At 45.3% G+C, this 22,456-nt stretch overlaps 1 protein-coding gene and 1 long non-coding RNA gene across 3 annotated transcripts in view; one reads left to right on the forward strand and one right to left on the reverse strand.

Annotated features, from left to right (window-relative positions):
* Positions 1–20,228, forward strand: part of hdhd2 (haloacid dehalogenase-like hydrolase domain containing 2) — a 35,825-nt gene extending 15,597 nt beyond the window's left edge. For both annotated transcript variants that reach the window (XM_046306053.1, XM_046306051.1), the window contains exons 6-7: positions 19,128–19,191; positions 19,302–20,228. In XM_046306053.1, the coding sequence (XP_046162009.1) occupies positions 19,128–19,191; positions 19,302–19,405 (168 nt within the window). In that variant the 3' untranslated portion in view covers positions 19,406–20,228. The remainder of the gene's footprint in view (positions 1–19,127; positions 19,192–19,301) is intronic.
* Positions 20,229–20,232: 4 nt separating this feature from the next.
* On the reverse strand, positions 20,233–21,410 carry LOC123999988. Its single transcript, XR_006832528.1, has 2 exons — positions 20,952–21,410; positions 20,233–20,823 (listed from the first exon to the last, which is right to left on the reverse strand). It is a non-coding gene; the product is annotated as an uncharacterized LOC123999988 (long non-coding RNA).
* Positions 21,411–22,456: the final 1,046 nt, after the last annotated feature.

A 22,456-nucleotide genomic window follows, 5' to 3' on the forward strand; every position in this document is an offset into this window, starting at 1 on the left:
GTAACTTTCCATACAGCCAGTTCTCTATCCACCCTTCTCCTTGTCTGACTCAGTAACTTTCCATACAGCCAGTTCTCTATCCACCCCTTGTCTGACTCAGTAACTTTCCATACAGCCAGTTCTCTATCCACCCTTCTCCTTGTCTGACTCAGCCAGTTCTCTATCCACCATTCCCCTTGTCTAACTCAGTAACTTTCCATACAGCCAGTTCTCTATCCACCCTTCCCCTTGTCTGACTCAGTAACTTTCCATACAGCCAGTTCTCTATCCACCCTTCCCCTTGTCTGACTCAGCCAGTTCTCTATCCACCCTTCCCCTTGTCTGACTCAGTAACTTTCCATACAGCCAGTTCTCTATCCACCCCTTGTCTGACTCAGTAACTTTCCATACAGCCAGTTCTCTATCCACCCTTCTCCTTGTCTGACTCAGCCAGTTCTCTATCCACCATTCCCCTTGTCTAACTCAGTAACTTTCCATACAGCCAGTTCTCTATCCACCCTTCCCCTTGTCTGACTCAGTAACTTTCCATACAGCCAGTTCTCTATCCACCTTTCCCCTTGTCTGACCCAGTAACTTTCCATACAGCCAGTTCTCTATCCACCTTTCCCCTTGTCTGACCCAGTAACTTTCCATACAGCCAGTTCTCTATTCACCTTTCCCCTTGTCTGACTCAGTAACTTTCCATACAGCCAGTTCTCTATCCACCCCTTGTCTGACTCAGTAACTTTCCATACAGCCAGTTCTCTATCCACCCCTTGTCTGACTCAGTAACTTTCCATACAGCCAGTTCTCTATCCACCCCTTGTCTGACTCAGTAACTTTCCACACAGCCAGTTCTCTATCCACCTTTCCCCTTGTCTGACCCAGTAACTTTCCATACAGCCAGTTCTCTATCCACCTTTCCCCTTGTCTGACCCAGTAACTTTCCATACAGCCAGTTCTCTATCCACCTTTCCCCTTGTCTGACTCAGTAACTTTCCATACAGCCAGTTCTCTATCCACCCTTCCCCTTGTCTGACTCAGTAACTTTCCATACAGCCAGTTCTCTATCCACCCCTTGTCTGACCCAGTAACTTTCCATATAGCCAGTTCTCTATCCACCCCTTGTCTGACTCAGTAACTTTCCATACAGCCAGTTCTCTATCCACCCCTTGTCTGACTCAGTAACTTTCCATACAGCCAGTTCTCTATCCACCCCTTGTCTGACTCAGCCAGTTCTCTATCCACCCTTCCCCTTGTCTGACCCTGTAACTTTCTAAACAGCCAGTTCTCTATCCACCCTTCCCCTTGTCTGACTCAGTAACTTTCCACACAGCCAGTTCTCTATCTACCCTTCCCCTTGTCTGACCCAGTAACTTTACATACGGCAAGTTCTCTATCCACCTTTCCCCTTGTCTGACCCAGTAACTTTCCATACAGCCAGTTCTCTATCTACCCTTCCCCTTGTCTGACTCAGTAACTTTCCACACAGCCAGTTCTCTATCTAACCTTCCCCTTGTCTGACCCAGTAACTTTACATACGGCAAGTTCTCTATCCACCCTTCCCCTTGTCTGACCCAGTAACTTTCCATACAGCCAGTTCTCTATCCACCTTTCCCCTTGTCTGACCCAGTAACTTTCCATACAGCCAGTTCTCTATCCACCTTTCCCCTTGTCTGACCCAGTAACTTTCCATACAGCCAGTTCTCTATCCACCTTTCCCCTTGTCTGACTCAGTAACTTTCCATACAGCCAGTTCTCTATCCACCCTTCCCCTTGTCTGACTCAGTAACTTTCCATACAGCCAGTTCTCTATCCACCCCTTGTCTGACCCAGTAACTTTCCATATAGCCAGTTCTCTATCCACCCCTTGTCTGACTCAGTAACTTTCCATACAGCCAGTTCTCTATCCACCCCTTGTCTGACTCAGTAACTTTCCATACAGCCAGTTCTCTATCCACCCCTTGTCTGACTCAGCCAGTTCTCTATCCACCCTTCCCCTTGTCTGACCCTGTAACTTTCTAAACAGCCAGTTCTCTATCCACCCTTCCCCTTGTCTGACTCAGTAACTTTCCACACAGCCAGTTCTCTATCTACCCTTCCCCTTGTCTGACCCAGTAACTTTACATACGGCAAGTTCTCTATCCACCTTTCCCCTTGTCTGACCCAGTAACTTTCCATACAGCCAGTTCTCTATCTACCCTTCCCCTTGTCTGACTCAGTAACTTTCCACACAGCCAGTTCTCTATCTAACCTTCCCCTTGTCTGACCCAGTAACTTTACATACGGCAAGTTCTCTATCCACCCTTCCCCTTGTCTGACCCAGTAACTTTCCATACAGCCAGTTCTCTATCCACCTTTCCCCTTGTCTGACTCAGTAACTTTCCATACAGCCAGTTCTCTATCCACCTTTCCCCTTGTCTGACCCAGTAACTTTCCATACAGACAGTTCTCTATCCACCCCTGTCTGACTCAGCCAGTTCTCTATCCACCTTTCCCCTTGTCTGACCCAGTAACTTTCCATACAGACAGTTCTCTATCCACCCCTGTCTGAGTCAGTCAGTTCTCTATCCACCCTTCCCCTTGTCTGACTCAGTAACTTTCCACACAGCCAGTTCTCTATCTACCCTTCCCCTTGTCTGACTCAGTAACTTTCAAAACAGCCAGTTCTCTATCCACCCTTCCCCTTGTCTGACTCAGTAACTTTCCACACAGCCAGTTCTCTATCTACCCTTCCCCTTGTCTGACCCAGTAACTTTACATACAGCCAGTTCTCTATCTACCCTTCCCCTTGTCTGACCCAGTAACTTTACTGGGTCAGTGTCTGACTCAGCCAGTTCTCTATCCACCCTTCCCCTTGTCTGACCCTGTAACTTTCAAAACAGCCAGTTCTCTATCTACCCTTCCCCTTGTCTGACTTAGCCAGTTCTCTATCTACCCTTCCCCTTGTCTGACTCAGTAACTTTCCATACAGCCAGTTCTCTATCCACCCTTCCCCTTGTCTGACTCAGTAACTTTCCATACAGCCAGTTCTCTATCCACCCCTTGTCTGACTCAGCCAGTTCTCTATCCACCCTTCCCCTTGTCTGACTCAGTAACTTTCCATACAGCCAGTTCTCTATCCACCCTTCCCCTTGTCTGACTCAGTAACTTTCCATACAGCCAGTTCTCTATCCACCCTTCCCCTTGTCTGACCCAGTAACTTTCCATACAGCCAGTTCTCTATCCACCCTTCCCCTTGTCTGACTCAGTAACTTTCCATACAGCCAGTTCTCTATCCACCCTTCCCCTTGTCTGACTCAGTAACTTTCCATACAGCCAGTTCTCTATCCACCCTTCCCCTTGTCTGACTCAGCCAGTTCTCTATCTACCCTTCCCCTTGTCTGACTCAGTAACTTTCCATACAGCCAGTTCTCTATCCACCCTTCACCTTGTCTGACCCAGTAACTTTCCATACAGCCAGTTCTCTATCCACCCTTCCCCTTGTCTGACTCAGTAACTTTCCATACAGCCAGTTCTCTATCCACCCCTTGTCTGACTCAGCCAGTTATCTATCTACCCTTCCCCTTGTCTGACTTAGCCAGTTCTCTATCTACCCTTCCCCATGTCTGACTCAGTAACTTTCCATACAGCCAGTTCTCTATCTACCCTTCCCCTTGTCTGACTTAGCCAGTTCTCTATCTACCCTTCCCCATGTCTGACTCAGTAACTTTCCATACAGCCAGTTCTCTATCTACCCTTCCCCTTGTCTGACTCAGCCAGTTCTCTATCCACCCTTCCCCTTGTCTGACTCAGTAACTTTCCAAACAGCCAGTTCTCTATCCACCCTTCCCCTTGTCTGACTCAGTAACTTTCCATACAGCCAGTTCTCTATCCACCCTTCCCCTTGTCTGACTCAGTAACTTTCCATACAGCCAGTTCTCTATCCACCCTTCTCCTTGTCTGACTCAGTAACTTTCCATACAGCCAGTTCTCTATCCACCCCTTGTCTGACTCAGTAACTTTCCATACAGCCAGTTCTCTATCCACCCTTCTCCTTGTCTGACTCAGCCAGTTCTCTATCCACCATTCCCCTTGTCTAACTCAGTAACTTTCCATACAGCCAGTTCTCTATCCACCCTTCCCCTTGTCTGACTCAGTAACTTTCCATACAGCCAGTTCTCTATCCACCCTTCCCCTTGTCTGACTCAGCCAGTTCTCTATCCACCCTTCCCCTTGTCTGACTCAGTAACTTTCCATACAGCCAGTTCTCTATCCACCCCTTGTCTGACTCAGTAACTTTCCATACAGCCAGTTCTCTATCCACCCTTCTCCTTGTCTGACTCAGCCAGTTCTCTATCCACCATTCCCCTTGTCTAACTCAGTAACTTTCCATACAGCCAGTTCTCTATCCACCCTTCCCCTTGTCTGACTCAGTAACTTTCCATACAGCCAGTTCTCTATCCACCTTTCCCCTTGTCTGACCCAGTAACTTTCCATACAGCCAGTTCTCTATCCACCTTTCCCCTTGTCTGACCCAGTAACTTTCCATACAGCCAGTTCTCTATTCACCTTTCCCCTTGTCTGACTCAGTAACTTTCCATACAGCCAGTTCTCTATCCACCCTTGTCTGACTCAGTAACTTTCCATACAGCCAGTTCTCTATCCACCCCTTGTCTGACTCAGTAACTTTCCATACAGCCAGTTCTCTATCCACCCCTTGTCTGACTCAGTAACTTTCCACACAGCCAGTTCTCTATCCACCTTTCCCCTTGTCTGACCCAGTAACTTTCCATACAGCCAGTTCTCTATCCACCTTTCCCCTTGTCTGACCCAGTAACTTTCCATACAGCCAGTTCTCTATCCACCTTTCCCCTTGTCTGACTCAGTAACTTTCCATACAGCCAGTTCTCTATCCACCCTTCCCCTTGTCTGACTCAGTAACTTTCCATACAGCCAGTTCTCTATCCACCCCTTGTCTGACCCAGTAACTTTCCATATAGCCAGTTCTCTATCCACCCCTTGTCTGACTCAGTAACTTTCCATACAGCCAGTTCTCTATCCACCCCTTGTCTGACTCAGTAACTTTCCATACAGCCAGTTCTCTATCCACCCCTTGTCTGACTCAGCCAGTTCTCTATCCACCCTTCCCCTTGTCTGACCCTGTAACTTTCTAAACAGCCAGTTCTCTATCCACCCTTCCCCTTGTCTGACTCAGTAACTTTCCACACAGCCAGTTCTCTATCTACCCTTCCCCTTGTCTGACCCAGTAACTTTACATACGGCAAGTTCTCTATCCACCTTTCCCCTTGTCTGACCCAGTAACTTTCCATACAGCCAGTTCTCTATCTACCCTTCCCCTTGTCTGACTCAGTAACTTTCCACACAGCCAGTTCTCTATCTAACCTTCCCCTTGTCTGACCCAGTAACTTTACATACGGCAAGTTCTCTATCCACCCTTCCCCTTGTCTGACCCAGTAACTTTCCATACAGCCAGTTCTCTATCCACCTTTCCCCTTGTCTGACTCAGTAACTTTCCATACAGCCAGTTCTCTATCCACCTTTCCCCTTGTCTGACCCAGTAACTTTCCATACAGACAGTTCTCTATCCACCCCTGTCTGACTCAGCCAGTTCTCTATCCACCTTTCCCCTTGTCTGACCCAGTAACTTTCCATACAGACAGTTCTCTATCCACCCCTGTCTGAGTCAGTCAGTTCTCTATCCACCCTTCCCCTTGTCTGACTCAGTAACTTTCCACACAGCCAGTTCTCTATCTACCCTTCCCCTTGTCTGACTCAGTAACTTTCAAAACAGCCAGTTCTCTATCCACCCTTCCCCTTGTCTGACTCAGTAACTTTCCACACAGCCAGTTCTCTATCTACCCTTCCCCTTGTCTGACCCAGTAACTTTACATACAGCCAGTTCTCTATCCACCCTTCCCCTTGTCTGACCCAGTAACTTTCCATACAGCCAGTTCTCTATCTACCCTTCCCCTTGTCTGACCCAGTAACTTTACTGGGTCAGTGTCTGACTCAGCCAGTTCTCTATCCACCCTTCCCCTTGTCTGACCCTGTAACTTTCAAAACAGCCAGTTCTCTATCCAGCCTTCCCCTTGTCTGACTCAGTAACTTTCCACACAGCCAGTTCTCTATCTACCCTTCCCCTTGTCTGACCCAGTAACTTTACATACAGCCAGTTCTCTATCCACCCTTCCCCTTGTCTGACCCAGTAACTTTCCATACAGCCAGTTCTCTATCTACCCTTCCCCTTGTCTGACTCAGTAACTTTCCACACAGCCAGTTCTCTATCTACCCTTCCCCTTGTCTGACCCAGTAACTTTACATACGGCAAGTTCTCTATCCACCCTTCCCCTTGTCTGACCCAGTAACTTTCCATACAGCCAGTTCTCTATCCACCTTTCCCCTTGTCTGACTCAGTAACTTTCCATACAGCCAGTTCTCTATCCACCTTTCCCCTTGTCTGACCCAGTAACTTTCCATACAGACAGTTCTCTATCCACCCTTCCCCTTGTCTGACTCAGTAACTTTCCACACAGCCAGTTCTCTATCTACCCTTCCCCTTGTCTGACTCAGCCAGTTCTCTATCTACCCTTCCCCTTGTCTGACTCAGTAACTTTCCATACAGCCAGTTCTCTATCCACCCCTTGTCTGACTCAGCCAGTTCTCTATCTACCCTTCCCCTTGTCTGACTTAGCCAGTTCTCTATCTACCCTTCCCCATGTCTGACTCAGTAACTTTCCATACAGCCAGTTCTCTATCCACCCTTCCCCTTGTCTGACTCAGTAACTTTCCATACAGCCAGTTCTCTATCCACCCCTTGTCTGACTCAGCCAGTTCTCTATCTACCCTTCCCCTTGTCTGACTTAGCCAGTTATCTATCTACCCTTCCCCTTGTCTGACTCAGTAACTTTCCATACAGCCAGTTCTCTATCTACCCTTCCCCTTGTCTGACTTAGCCAGTTCTCTATCTACCCTTCCCCATGTCTGACTCAGTAACTTTCCATACAGCCAGTTCTCTATCTACCCTTCCCCTTGTCTGACTCAGCCAGTTCTCTATCCACCCTTCCCCTTGTCTGACTCAGTAACTTTCCAAACAGCCAGTTCTCTATCCACCCTTCCCCTTGTCTGACTCAGTAACTTTCCATACAGCCAGTTCTCTATCCACCCCTTGTCTGACTCAGTAACTTTCCATACAGCCAGTTCTCTATCCACCCTTCTCCTTGTCTGACTCAGCCAGTTCTCTATCTACCCTTCCCCTTGTCTGACTTAGCCAGTTCTCTATCTACCCTTCCCCTTGTCTGACTCAGTAACTTTCCATACAGCCAGTTCTCTATCTACCCTTCCCCTTGTCTGACTTAGCCAGTTCTCTATCTACCCTTCCCCATGTCTGACTCAGTAACTTTCCATACAGCCAGTTCTCTATCCACCCTTCCCCTTGTCTGACTCAGTAACTTTCCATACAGCCAGTTCTCTATCCACCCCTTGTCTGACTCAGCCAGTTCTCTATCTACCCTTCCCCTTGTCTGACTTAGCCAGTTATCTATCTACCCTTCCCCTTGTCTGACTCAGTAACTTTCCATACAGCCAGTTCTCTATCTACCCTTCCCTTGTCTGACTTAGCCAGTTCTCTATCTACCCTTCCCCATGTCTGACTCAGTAACTTTCCATACAGCCAGTTCTCTATCTACCCTTCCCCTTGTCTGACTCAGCCAGTTCTCTATCCACCCTTCCCCTTGTCTGACTCAGTAACTTTCCAAACAGCCAGTTCTCTATCCACCCTTCCCCTTGTCTGACCCAGTAACTTTCCATACAGACAGTTCTCTATCCACCCCTGTCTGACTCAGCCAGTTCTCTATCCACCCTTCCCCTTGTCTGACTCAGTAACTTTCCACACAGCCAGTTCTCTATCTACCCTTCCCCTTGTCTGACCCAGTAACTTTCCACACGGCCAATTCTCTATCTACCCTTCCCCTTGTCTGACCCAGTAACTTTCCACACGGCCAGTTCTCTATCCACCCTTCCCCTTGTCTGACTCAGTAACTTTCCAAACAGCCAGTTCTCTATCCACCCTTCCCCTTGTCTGACTCAGTAACTTTCCAAACAGCCAGTTCTCTATCCACCCTTTATTTTCCCCATCATGTACATTCCTTTTACATGTAATGTAATCAATAAGTATACAGTACCAGTCAGTATACAGTACCAATAAGTATACAGTACCAATCAGTATACAGTACCAGTCAGTATACAGTACCCGTCAGTATACAGTACCCGTCAGTATACAGTACCCGTCAGTATACAGTACCAGTCAGTATACAGTACCCGTCAGTATACAGTACCCGTCAGTATCAGTACCCGTCAGTATACAGTACCAGTCAGTATACAGTACCAGTCAGTATATACAGTACCAGTCAGTATATATCAGTACCAGTCAGTATATATACAGTACCAGTCAGTATATATACAGTACCAGTCAGTATACAGTACCAGTCAGTATACAGTACCAGTCAGTATACAGTACCAGTCAGTATACGGTACCAGTCAAGTTTGGACACCTTCTCATTAAATTTTTTTTCTTCATTTTTACTATTTTCTACATTGTAGAATAATAGTGAAGACATCAAAACTATGAAATAAAACATGGAATCATGTAGTTACCAAAAAAGCGCAAACCAGATGGGGTGGGGTATCGCTGCAGAATGCTGTGGTAGCCGTGCTGGTTTATGTGACAGTGTCACCAGCAATGCACCCCACACCACCACCTCCATGCTTCACGGTGGGAACCACACATGCAGAGATCATCCGTTCACCTACTCCGCGTCTCACAAAGACACAGCAGTTGGATCCAAAAATCTCAAATTTGGATTCGTCAAACCAAAGGACAAATAACATTTCCACCGTACTAATGTCCATTGCTCAAGTCTCTTTTTCTTATTGTTGTCCTTTAGTGGTTTTAGTAGATGGCCTCATGAGAGCTCCTCAGTAGAGGTAACTCTAATGAACTTATCCTCTGCAGCAGAGGGAACTCTGGGTCTTCCTTTCCTGTGGCGGTCCTCATTAGAGTTTGTTCCATCATAGCGCTTGATGTTTTTTGCGACTGCACTTGAAGAAACTTTCTAAGTTCTTGACATTTTCCATATTGACTGACCTTCATGTCTTCAAGTAATGATGGATTGTTGTCTCTCTTTGCTTATTTGAGATGTTCTTGGCATTATATGGACTTGGTCTTTTACCAAATAGGGCTGTCATCTGTATACCAACCCTACCTTGTCACAACACAACTGAATGGCTCAAACGCATTAAGAAGGAAAGAAATTCCACAAATTAACTTTTGCAAAAGCCACACCTGTTAATTGAAATGCATTCCAGGTGACTACCTCAAGAAGATGGTTGAGAGAATGCCAAGAGTGTGCAAAGCTGTCAAGGCAAACAGTGGCTACTTTGAAGAATCTCAAATATAACATATATTTAGATTTGTTTAACACTTTTTTGGTTACTACAATATTCCATGTGTTATTTCATAAGTGTTGAGGTCTTCACTATTATTCTACAATTGAGAAAATAGTAAAAATAGTAAAAATTAAGAAAAACCCTTGAATGAGAAGGTGTCCAAACGTTTGACTGGTACTGTATTTAAATAAGGTAAACTCAGCAAAAAAGGAAACGTCCTCTCACTGTCAACTGCGTTTATTTTCAGCAAACTTAACATGTGTAAATATTTGTATGAACATAAGATTCAACAACTGAGATATAAACTGAACAAGTTCCACAGACATGTGACTAACAGAAATTAAATAATATGTCCTTGAACAAAGGGGAGGTCAAAATCAAAAGTAACAGTCAGTATCTGGTGTGGCCACCAGCTGCATTAAGTACTGCAGTGCATCTCCTCCTCATGAGCTGCACCAGATTTACCAGTTCTTGCTGTGAGATGTTTCCCCACTCTTCCACCAAGACACCTGCAAGTTCCCGGACATTTCTGGGGGGAATGGCCCTAGCCCTCACCCTCCGATTCAAGAGGTCCCAGACGTGCTCAATGGGATTGAGATCCGGGCTCTTCGCTGGCCATGGAAGAACACTGAAAATCACGCACAGAACGAGCAGTATGGCTGGTGGCATTGTCATGCTGGAGGGTCATGGCAGGATGAGCCTGCAGGAAGGGTACCACATGAGGGAGGAGGATGTCTTCCCTTTTTATTTATTTATTTATTTTGTATTTTTGATTTCACCTTTATTTAACCAGGTAGGCCAGTTGAGAACAAGTTGTCATTTACAACTGCGACCTGGCCAAGATAAAGCCAAGCAGTGCAACACAAACAACAACACAGAGTATCACATAAACGTACAGTCAATAACACAACAGAAAAATCTATGTGTGCAAATGTAGGGGGTTAGGCAACAAATAAACCATAGAGGCGAAATAATTACAATTTAGCATTGACACTGGAGTGATAGATGTGCAAGTAGAGATACTGGGGAGCAAAAGAGCAAGAGTGTGAGTAATAATATGGGGATGAGGTAGTTGGGTGTGCTGTTTACAGATGGGCTGTGTACAGGTACAGTGATCGGTAAGCTGCTCTGACAGCTGATGCTTAAAGTTAGAGAGGGATATATAAGACTCCAGCTTCAGTGATTTTTGCAATTCATTCCAGTCATTGGCAGCAGAGAACTGGAAGGAAAGGCAGTCAAAGGACCTGCTGGAGCGCGTGCTACGGGTGGGTGTTGCTATGGTGACCAGTGAGCTGAGATAAGGCGGGGCTTTACCTAGCAAAGACTTATAGCTGACCTGGAGCCAGTGGGTTTGGCAACACATTTTTAGTGAGGGCCAGCCAACGAGAGCATACAGGTAGCAGTAGTGGGTAGTATATGGGGCTTTGGTGACAAAACGGATGGCACGGTGATAGACTACATCTGGTTTGCTGAGTAGAATGTTGGAGGCTATTTTGTAAATGACATCGCCGAAGTCAAAGATGGGTAGGATAGTCAGTTTTACGAGGGTATGTTTGGCAGCATGAGTGAAGGAGGCTTTGTTGTGAAATAGAAATCCGATTTCTAGATTTCATTTTGTATTGGAGATGCTTAATGTGAGTCTGGAAGGAGAGTCTACAGTCTAACCAGACACCTAGGTATTTGTAGTTGTCCACATATTCTAGGTCAGAACCGTCCCGAGTAGTGATGCTATTCGGGCGGGAGGGTGCGGGCAGCAATCGGTTGAAGAGCATGCACTTAGTTTTACTAGCATTTAAAAGCAGTTGGAGGCCACGGAAGGAGTGTTGTATGGCGATGAAGCTCGTTTGGAGGTTTGTTAGGAGGGCCAGAAGTATACAGAATGGTGTCGTCTGCATAGAGGTGGATCAGCAAGAGCGACATCATTGACATATACAGAGAAAAGCGTCGGCCCGAGAATTGAACCCTGTTGCACCCCCATAGACACTGCCAGAGGTCCGGACAACAGGCCCTCCAATTTGACACACTGAACTCTGTCTGAGAAGTAGTTGGTGAACCAGGCGAGGCAATAATTTGAGAAGCCAAGGCTAATGAGTCTGCCGATAAGAATGTGGTGATTGACAGAGTCGAAGCATTGGCCAGGTCGATGAAGACGGCTGCACAGTACCGTCTTTCATCGATGGCAGGTTATGATATCGTTTAGGACCTTGAGCGTGGCTGAGGTGCACCCATGACCAGCTCGGAACCCAGATTGCTTAGTGGAGAAGGTATGGTGGGATTCGAAATGGTCGGTGATCTGTTTGTTCACTTGGCTTTCGAAGACCTTAGAAAGGCAGTGCAGGATGGATATAGGTCTATAACAGTTTGGGTCTAAAGTTGCATATCGCAGGGGTTATTCGATACTAATGCAGAACGCCACAGGAAGTTTTTGTGCTGTTCAAGGGCAGTCAAGTCTGGGGTGAACCAAAGGCTATATCTGTTCTTAGTTCTACATTTTTTGAATGGGACATGCTTATTTAAGATGGTGAGGAAGGCACTTTTGAAGAGCAACCTGGCATCCTCTACTGACGGGATGAGGTCAAAATCCAGGACGACTAGAAAGGCCTGCTCGCTGAAGTGTTTTATGGAGCATTTAACAGTGATGAGGGGTGGTCGTTTGACCGTGGACCCATTGCGCATGAAGGCAATGAGGCAGTGATTGCTGAGATTCCCTGTAACGCACAGTGTTGAGATTGCCTGCAATGACAACAAGGTCAGTCCGATGATGCTGTGATACATCACCCCAGACCATGACGGACCCTCCACCTCCAAATTGATCCCGCTCCAGAGTACAGGCCTCGGTGTAACGCTTATTCCTTCGACGATAAACGTGAATCTGACCATCACCCCTGGTGAGACAAAACCGCAACTCATCAGTGAAGATCACTTTTTACCAGTCCTGTCTGTTCCAGCGACGATGGGTTTGTGCCCATAGGTGACGTTGTTGCCGGTGATGTCTGGTGAGGACCTGCCTTACAACAGGCCTCAGTCCAGCCTCTCTCAGCCTATTGCGGACAGTCTGAGCACTGATGGAGGGATTGTGCATTCCTGGTGTAACTCGGGCAGTTGTTGTTGCCATCCTGTACCTGTCCCGCAGGTGTGATGTTCGGATGTACCGATCCTGTGCAGGTGTTGTTACACGTGGTCTGCCACTGCGAGGACGATCAGCTGTCTGTCCTGTCTCCCTGTAGCGCTGTCTTAGGCATCTCACAGTATGGACATTACAATTTATTGCCCTGGCCACATCTGCAGTCCTCATGCCTCCTTGCAGCATGTTCACGCAGATGAGCAGGGACCCTGGGCATCTTTCCTTTGGTGTTTTCAGAGTCAGTAGAAAGGCCTCTTTAGTGTCCTAAGTTTTTATAACTGTGACCTTAATTGCCTACCATCTGTAAGCTGTTAGTGTCTTAACGACCGTTCCACAGGTGCATGTTCATTAATTGTTTATGGTTCATTGAACAAGCATGGGAAACAGTGTTTAAACCCTTTACAATGAAGATCCGTGAAGTAATTTGGATGTTTATGAATTATCTTTGAAAGACAGGGTCCTGAAAAGTGGACGTTTCTTTTATTTCTGATACATTTGCAAATATTTCTAAAAACCTGACAGCTCTGTTCGATGAGCATTCAACTCTTAGTGATGGTTGATTGCTTCATTTTTGCAAATCTTGTAATAGATATGTTGTTTGAAAAAATCTGCAGTCTCTCTTATAGAATTGATCTGACACCATGGAGCTCGGAGACAGGATTGCGTCAAGAAACACATCTGGGGAAGGGTACAAACAACATTCTGCAGTATTGAAGCTTCCCAAGAACACATTGGCCTCCATCAGTCTTAAATGGAAGAAATTTGGAAACACCAAGCCTCTTCCTAGAGCTGGCCTCCCAGCCAAACTGCGCAATCGGGGGAGAAGGACCTTGGTCAGGGAGGTGACCAAGAACCCGACAGAGCTCTAGAGTTCCTCTGTGGAGAAGGGAGAACCTTCCAGAAGGACAACCATCTCTGTAGCACTCCACTAATCAGGCCTTTATTGATTGGCCAGACGGAAGCCACTCCTCAGTAAAAGGCACATGACAGCCCACTTGGAGTTTGCCAAAATGCACCTAAAGACTCTCAGACCATGAGAAACAAGCTTCAAATCACATTTTATTGGTCACATACACATGGTTAGCAGATGTTAATGCGAGTGTAACAAAATGCTTGTGCTTCTAGTTTTGACCGTGCCCTCACCACCTCCCTGTAGGCCGTCTCGTCGTTGTTGGTAATCAAGCCTACCACTGTAGTGTCGTCTGCAAACTTGATGATTGAGTTGGAGGCGTGCGTGGCCACGCAGTGTTGTGGAAATTTCCTCTATTTACCAAATCATGGGAGCAAACAACACACACACGTCAGAGTTAGTTATAAAAGTCCATCTTTAATTATACGAGCTCTTATCACAATCCTGTGACTCTCAGATGAATTCAGTGTCTCCCAGTGAATTCTCTGAGAGTCCCCTTACAATGCAACTCAGTTCCTTTTAATAGCAAAGACACACATAGTCAGACAGCATAGACATAACTCATCGTTCAGCTTTGTCTCCTTTCCCAGAACCATAAACCAAATCCTCCATATCACCAGGCATATATCAAATTGTCATTTATATACAACCCACTCTAAATACAAACTCCTGGACAAACTCACGGAGAGGAGGGTGAGGCTATAGGTTAAGATAGAAACAACATAAGAGGGAGCATAGAATGATTCCAGACACTGCAACCCTTCTTTCCCCACTAGAATAGGTAGGGAGTAAAAGATATGTTTACACATGATGACACTTTGACCTCTCCCCTCTCAGCGGCCCATGCAACTTAGTCTTGACATAGAACAGATAACTGCAACCTCACCACAGAATTACACAAAAATACCATTCTGATGAGAAGTAACTTACACACATTTGATGAATATTAAACAGCTTACAAATGTTACCAACATATTCTGATCCTTCCACGACATTCCCCTCTCAAGGGACTAAGTCCCTTTTGAAGAATCAGAATATTAATTACATACTCAATATTTTAAAATTCAAATCCCCTTAATGTCAAATACCTTAGCTTATATGTAAGCTTTCTCCCTTCTGAAACTAAGATTACTACCTTTATTCTACAAGACAACCTTGCACATGTTTAATAACACAGAATAATCCATTTGAGGAAAATAAAAACATAACATATTTATGCTCTTTCAGTTACATGAGAAACAGTGTCTAAACACAGGCCTCCTCACAACATATAGGACAGACATCCCTCTAAATACTCATGCTCAGAAATATACTCAGGAATAGCGAATAGGTCAGGGAAATCATTCATATTCCAAATCATAAGTAACAACCCAACTGTTTATCCAACATTCCTCAGTGATTCAAATGGGTCATTATCACTTAAAAGTAAAAACCTCAATTTAACACACATCAATATTAGCAGATTTACATACAGTATAATTATCCCATAATTCTACTATTAACTTTTTTAATCATGATTTTAATACAGATCAGTATCTCAATGCATTCTTAATCTAAATGACTACAATTTACATGGTGTAGACCTCTTCAATCAATCTGATACCACAAAAGTATAAACCATTTTAATGGAACAGTTTGATTAAACCCCCCCTACACAGGCACGGCATCTTCTGGCATCTTCGTTTTTCTTCAGATAGCTTTACAGTTCAAAGTGGACGGCCCATGATAATGTCCCAATTTCAATGTCTCATCTTTACCACTCATGTCTTGTCCATTCGTCAACCAATATACCAGCATCATAAGAAAATGTTAGAACAGATCTTTCTCCATGATCACTCCAAGTGGACTCATCACATTGACAGAACCATGAAAGAAAAGCAGTTGATAGCTTAGATCTGATACTGTACACCAATTTCTGGCTTGGTTCTTTTCTCTCGGTAGAAGTGGTTAGGAAAGCCTCCTCAGCCAGGTAGAGGGGGTTTTGAGGTACACACACCATTCGGTCCAAATTATCTCTTCCATGCATTAAGATACCGTCTGATGTCACTTTTATTATTACTTTTCATGATAACCTTGAAAGAACAGATCAGGGCTAAGAACGCATCCTTGTGTGGCCCCAGTGTTGAGGATCAGCGGGGTGGAGATGTTGTTTCCTACCCTCACCACCTGGGGGCGGCCCGTCAAAGTCCAGGACCCAGTTGCAAAGGGCAGGTTTGAGACCCAGGGTCTCGAGCTTAATGACAAGTTTGGAGGGTACTATGGTGTTAAATGCTGAGCTTTAATCGATTAACAGCATTCTTACATAGGTATTCCTCTTGTCCAGATGGAGTGGGAGTGGGTCTAGAGTGTTTTAATTTTACCTTTATTTAACCAGGCAAGTCAGTTAAGAACATATTCTTATTTTCAATGACAGCCTGGGAACAGTGGGTTGACTGCCTGTTCAGGGGCAGAACGACAGATTTGTACCTTGTCAGCTCGGGGGTTTGAACTCTCAACCTTCCGGTTACTAATCCAACGCTCTAACCACTAGGCTACGCTGCCCCCTCAGTGTCAGGTAGGGTGGAGGTGATATGGTCCTTGACTAGCCTCTCAAAGCACTTCATGATGACGGAAGTGAGTGCTACTGGGTGGTAGTAATTTAGCTCAGTTACCTTCGCTTTCTTGGGAACAGGAACAATGGTGGCCCTCAAGCATGTGGGAACAGCAGACTGGGATAGGGATTGATTGAATATGTCCGTAAACACACCAGCCAGCTGGTCTGCGCATGCTCTGAAGACTTGGCTAGGAATGCCGTCTGGGCCAGCAGCCTTGCGAGAATTAACACGTGTAAATGTTTTACTCACGTTGGCTGCGGTGAAGGAGAGCCCGCAGGTTTTGGTAGCAGGCCGTGTCAGTGGCACTGTATTGTCCTCAAAGAGAGCAAAGAAGTTGTTTAGTTTGTTTGAGCGCAAGACGTCGGTGTCTGCAACGGGCTGGTTTTCTTTTTGTAGTCTGTGATTGACTGTAGACCCTGCCACATACGTCTCCTGTTTGAGCCATTGAATTGCGACTCTACTTTGTCTCTATACTGACGCTTAGGTTGTTTGATTGCCTTGCGGAGGGAATAGCTACAATGTTTGTATCCAGTCATGTTTACGGTCGCCTTGCCATGATTTAAAGCAGTGGTTCGCGCTTTCAGTTTTGCTCGAATGCTGCCATCAATCCACGGTTTCTGGTTGGGGAAGATTTTAATAGTCACCGTGGGTACATCATCACCGATGCACTTGCTAATAAACTCGCTCACCGAGTCAACGTTCGGATCAATGTTGTTGTCTGAGGCTATCCGGATGAACTAGATTGAACTCCTTGGCCTAAATGCCAAGTGTCACGTCTGGAGGAAACCTGGCACCATCCCTACGGTGAAGCACGGTGATGGCAGAATCATGCTGTGGGGTTGTTTTTCAGTGGAAGGGACTGGGGGACTAATGTCGTGGGAAATTGCAAGATTATGTTATAATGCTTGTAAGATTGTTATAATGCTTGTATTACATTATAATAGTTGTTACATTCGACAGAATAGAGTATTGTGTGTGTGTTCCACTGAGGATGGACCTCTATGAGATAACACGGACAGAGGAGATTTACGATGTCTTTGGGGTGATAAAGCCTAAAGAGCATTCCAGATAACATGAGCTAATGGTTCTGTTCTATGCCGTACCAGGGAGAGACAGGTTCCCTATTGCAGTGAGGGGGCCAGACACTGGTCTTTACAATGAAAACTGTTGACACAGCAGTAACTGTCTGCTATGTTTTATAGATATCTGTCATACAAATCTTAACACACATGACTGTAAGTCGCTTTGGATAAAAGCGTCTGCTAAATGGCATATATTATTATATATTATTAACCTTTGTGCACTGTTCCTAAGATCTGTGGTTCGTCAGTGTAAGTTGAGAGGGGTGTATCTTGGCTATAAAAGATCTTTGTACTTTTCTGTAGTCACTTCTCAATGGTTCATTAGAAATAGTGAATTGCTGAAAGTCAAATGCTATTGCAAAGCTTATCATTATTATTAAAGATGTAGTTTAAGTATAACTCTGGTGTGTAGTTTGTAACTCTCCTTATTTGATAAAGCAGAAATATGCCACCACACTAGTAAGGATCGAGTACTGAGCAAAGTACAGAGAGATCCTTGATGATGAAAACCTGCTCCAGAGCGCTCAGGACCTCAGACTGGGGTGAAGGTTCACCTTCCAACAGAACAACTACCCTAAGCACACAGCCAAGACAACGCAGGGGTGGCTTCAGTACAAGTCTCTGAATGTCCTTGAGTGGCCAAGCCAGAGCCCGGACTTGAAACCAATCAAACATTCTGGAGAGACCTGAAAATAGCTGTGCAGCGACGCTCCCCATCCATCCTGACAGACCTTGAGAGGATCTGTAGAGAAGAATGGGAGAAACTCCCCAAATACAGATGTGCCAAGCTTGTAGCATCATACCCAACAAGACTCGAGGCTGTAATCCCTGCCAAAGGTGCTTCAACAAAGTACTGAGTAAAGGGTGTGAATATTATTTTTTTGTAATACATTTGTAAAAATAATATCTAATAAACTGTTTTTGCTTTGTCATTATGGGGTATTGTGTGTAGATTGATGAGGGGTAAAAAACAATTTAATACAATTTAGAAGAATGCTGTAACCTATCAAAATGTGGAAAAATTCAAGGGGTCTGAATACTTCCCAAAGACACTGTAGGTTCAGAACTTTTGTGAAACAGCACAGGTGAAAAATATTTAGCAAATAGAACTCGAACCTGGATGGTGTTCAGAGATAGATGGGAGGGGTTGAGGGGAGCTGAAGAATGGGACTAAACTAAAAATATATAATTATTGTAAAATGTACAAGCATGAACTGTTGTTGTCCATTAGTTTACTCCAATTAGGTGAGGGATGGTAGGGTTAGCGGAAAATATATAAAAACGAAATATTTAAAATAATATATATTTATACATACACACACAGTGGCAAGAAAAAGATACGTTTAATGCTAGCTAGCAACTTACCTTGGCTCCTTGCTGCACTCGCGTAACAAGTGGTCAGCCTGCCACGCAGTCTCCTCGTGGAGTAACAGGTAGTCAGCCTGCCACGCAGTCTCCTCGTGGAGTAACAGGTAGTCAGCCTGCCACGCAGTCTCCTCGTGGAGTAACAGGTAGTCAGCCTGCCACGCAGTCTCCTCGTGGAGTAACAGGTAGTCAGCCTGCCACGCAGTCTCCTTGTGGAGTGCAATTTAATCGGCTTCCAAAAATGCAGATTACCGATTTGTTACGAAAACTTGAAATTGTCCCTAATTAAACGGCCATGCCTCTATTCTGGAGGTCAGAGTCCTGACCTCAACCCGATTGAGATGCTGTGGCATGACCTCAAGAGACCAGTTCACACCAGACATCCCAAGAATATTGCTGAACTGAAACAGTTTTGTAAAGAGGAATGGTCCAACATTCCTCCTGACCATTTTGCAGGTCTGATTCACAACTACAGAAAACATTTGGTTGAGGTTATTGTTGCCACTGTATGGGGGATTGGAAAAGATGCAGACATTACATTGATAGAATCCACAATCTAACTGCAATATTACATCCAACGTCAATCTGTTTAACAGTATTGTTCAATATCTACCCCCCCTTTACAGGACGCCAGAGACGACGTGGGCGGGGCTCAAAACATTGGCATGCTGGGAATTGTAGTCAGAACCGGTAAGAGACATGACATCGCTTCATAACTCATAGAAAACCTCTTTAAAAGCATTCTAAAAGCAACTAATGCCAAGCATTTCTATTGATTCATAGCATGTTGTCTTCTATAGGTAAATACAGAGTGGGAGATGAGGGTAAAATTAATCCTCCACCATACCTGACCTGTGACAGCTTCCCTCAAGCTGTGGACCACATCCTCCAACACATCCTTTAACTATGACTCTCTCACTATTAGATCATTTAGACATGGGTATATCTCATCATGTTGCAGTCCCACACCTCCTCTAGTCCCACACCAGACTAACACCTCCTCTAGTCCCACACCAGACTAACACCTCTAGTCCCACACCAGACTGTAACACCTCCTCTAGTCCCACACCAGACTGTAACACCTCCTCTAGTCCCACACCAGACTGTAACACCTCCTCTAGTCCCACACCAGACTGTAACACCTCCTCTAGTCCCACACCAGACTAACACCTCCTCTAGTCCCACACCAGACTAACACCTCCTCTAGTCCCACACCAGACTAACACCTCCTCTAGTCCCACACCAGACTAACACCTCCTCTAGTCCCACACCAGACTAACACCTCCTCTAGTCCCACACCAGACTAACACCTCCTCTAGTCCCACACCAGACTAACACCTCCTAGTCCCACACCAGACTGTAACACCTCCTCTAGTCCCACACCAGACTGTAACACCTCCTCTAGTCCCACACCAGACTGTAACACCTCCTCTAGTCCCACACCAGACTAACACCTCCTCTAGTCCCACACCAGACTAAATGAATAGGTAGTGTTAGGTTTCTGTGTTGATGAATAGGTAGTGTTAGGTTTCTGTGTTGATGAATAGGTAGTGTTAGGTTTATGTGTTGATGAATAGGTAGTGTTAGGTTTATGTGTTGATGAATAGATACTGGGATAACAAGACTGCATCAAACCTTTGCACTTGTGAAGAGTGTTTAAAATGGCATTTTCTGAAAAATGTCTTGTGTGTAATCATGTTTATAAAAAGTGATCATGACTAGTACTACCAATGAATCATATGGTCTTTAATTGAACATAGAGAATCCATTCAGCTGTATAAAACATAGGTCAGCAACCTTCCATTTCTTCAGTGAAGTTACAGAAACCGTTTTTACCAAAGGTTCTATCTCAGACAAGCCCTATGTACAGACACACTGGGTTCTGTCTCAGACAAGCCCTATGTACAGACACACTGGGTTCTATCTCAAACAAGCCCTATGTACAGACACACTGGGTTCTGTCTCAGACTATGTAAGACACACCTATGTACAGACACACTGGGTTCTGTCTCAGACAAGCCCTATGTACAGACACACTGGGTTCTGTCTCAGACAAGCCCTATGTACAGACACACTGGGTTCTGTCTCAGACAAGCCCTATGTACAGACACACTGGGTTCTGTCTCAGACAAGCCCTATGTACAGACACACTGGGTTCTGTCTCAGACAAGCCCTATGTACAGACACACTGACCTAGGTTCTGTCTCAGACAAGCCCTATGTACAGACACACTGACCTAGGTTCTGTCTCAGACAAGCCCTATGTACAGACACACTGACCTAGGTTCTGTCTCAGACAAGCCCTATGTACAGACACACTGACCTAGGTTCTGTCTCAGACAAGCCCTATGTACAGACACACTGAGGTTCTGTCTCAGACAAGGTTCTGTCTCAGACAAGCCCTATGTACAGACACACTGACAGACAAGCCCTATGTACAGACACACTGACCTAGGTTCTGTCTCAGACAAGCCCTATGTACAGACACACTGACCTAGGTTCTGTCTCAGACAAGCCCTATGTACAGACACACTGACCTAGGTTCTGTCTCAGACAAGCCCTATGTACAGACACACTGACCTAGGTTCTGTCTCAGACAAGCCCTATGTACAGACACACTGACCTAGGTTCTGTCTCAGACAAGCCCTATGTACAGACACACTGGGTTCTGTCTCAGACAAGCCCTATGTACAGACACACTGGGTTCTGTCTCAGACAAGCCCTATGTACAGACACACTGACCTAGGTTCTGTCTCAGACAAGCCCTATGTACAGACACACTGACCTATTACATTGTATTGCTAATCTAAGATGCTCATTGCTACAGATATGTACAGTGCATTCGGAAAGTATTCAGACCCCTTGATCTTTTCCACATTTTGTCACGTTACTGCCTTATTCTCATTTTAAAAAATACCATATCAATCTACACACAATACCCAATAATGACATCACAATACCCAATAATGACAAAGCAAAAACTGTTTTTTTACATGAAAGAAATTCTGACCCTTTACTCAGTACTTTGTTGAAACACCTTTGGCAGGGATTACAGCCTTGAGTCTTCTTGGGTTTGACGGCACAAGCTTGGCACACCTGTATTTGGGGAGTTCCTTCCATTCTTCTCTGCAGATCCTCTCAAGCTCTGTCAGATTGGATGGGGAGTGTCGCTGCACAGCTATTTTCAAGTTTCTCCAGAGATGTTAGAGTATGGGCTGGACCACTCAAGGACATTCAGAGACTTGTCCTGAAGCTACTCCTGATTGTCTTGGCTGTGTGATTAGGGTCGTAGTCCTATTGGAAGGTGAACCTCCACCCCAGAGGTCCTGAGTGCTCTGGACCAGGTTTTCGTCAATGATCTTTCTGTACTTTGACCGTTCATCTTTCTCTCAATCCTGACTAGTCTCCCAGTCACTGCCACTGAAAAACATACCCTCATGCTACCACCATGCTTCACCGTAGAGATGGTGTCAGGTTTCCTCCAGACTTGACACTTGGCATTCAGGCTAAAGAGTTCAATCTTGGTTTCATAAGACCAGAGAATCTTGTTTCTCATGGTCTGAGAGTCTAGGTGCCTTTTGGCAAATTCCAAGTGGGCTGTCATGTGCCTTTTACTGAGGAGTGGCAACTCTACCATAAAGGCCTACTTGGTGGGATGCTGCAGAGATGGTTGTCCTTCTGGAAGGTTGTCCCATCTCAACAGAAGAACTAGGGATGTCTGTCAGAGTGACCATTGGGATCTTGGTCACCTCCCTGACCAAGGCCCTTCTCCCCTGATTGATCAGTTTGGCTGGGAGGCCAAATTTCTTCCATTTCAGAATGATGGAGGGCGCTGTGTTCTTGGGGATCTTCAATGCTGCAGACATTTTTTGGTACACTTCCCAAATCTGTTTCTTGACACAATCCTGTCTCAGAGCTCTACGGACAATTCCTTAGACGTCATAGCTTGGTTTTTG

Source organism: Oncorhynchus gorbuscha, linkage group LG16, assembly GCF_021184085.1.
Source record: "Oncorhynchus gorbuscha isolate QuinsamMale2020 ecotype Even-year linkage group LG16, OgorEven_v1.0, whole genome shotgun sequence".
NCBI lineage: Eukaryota > Metazoa > Chordata > Actinopteri > Salmoniformes > Salmonidae > Oncorhynchus > Oncorhynchus gorbuscha.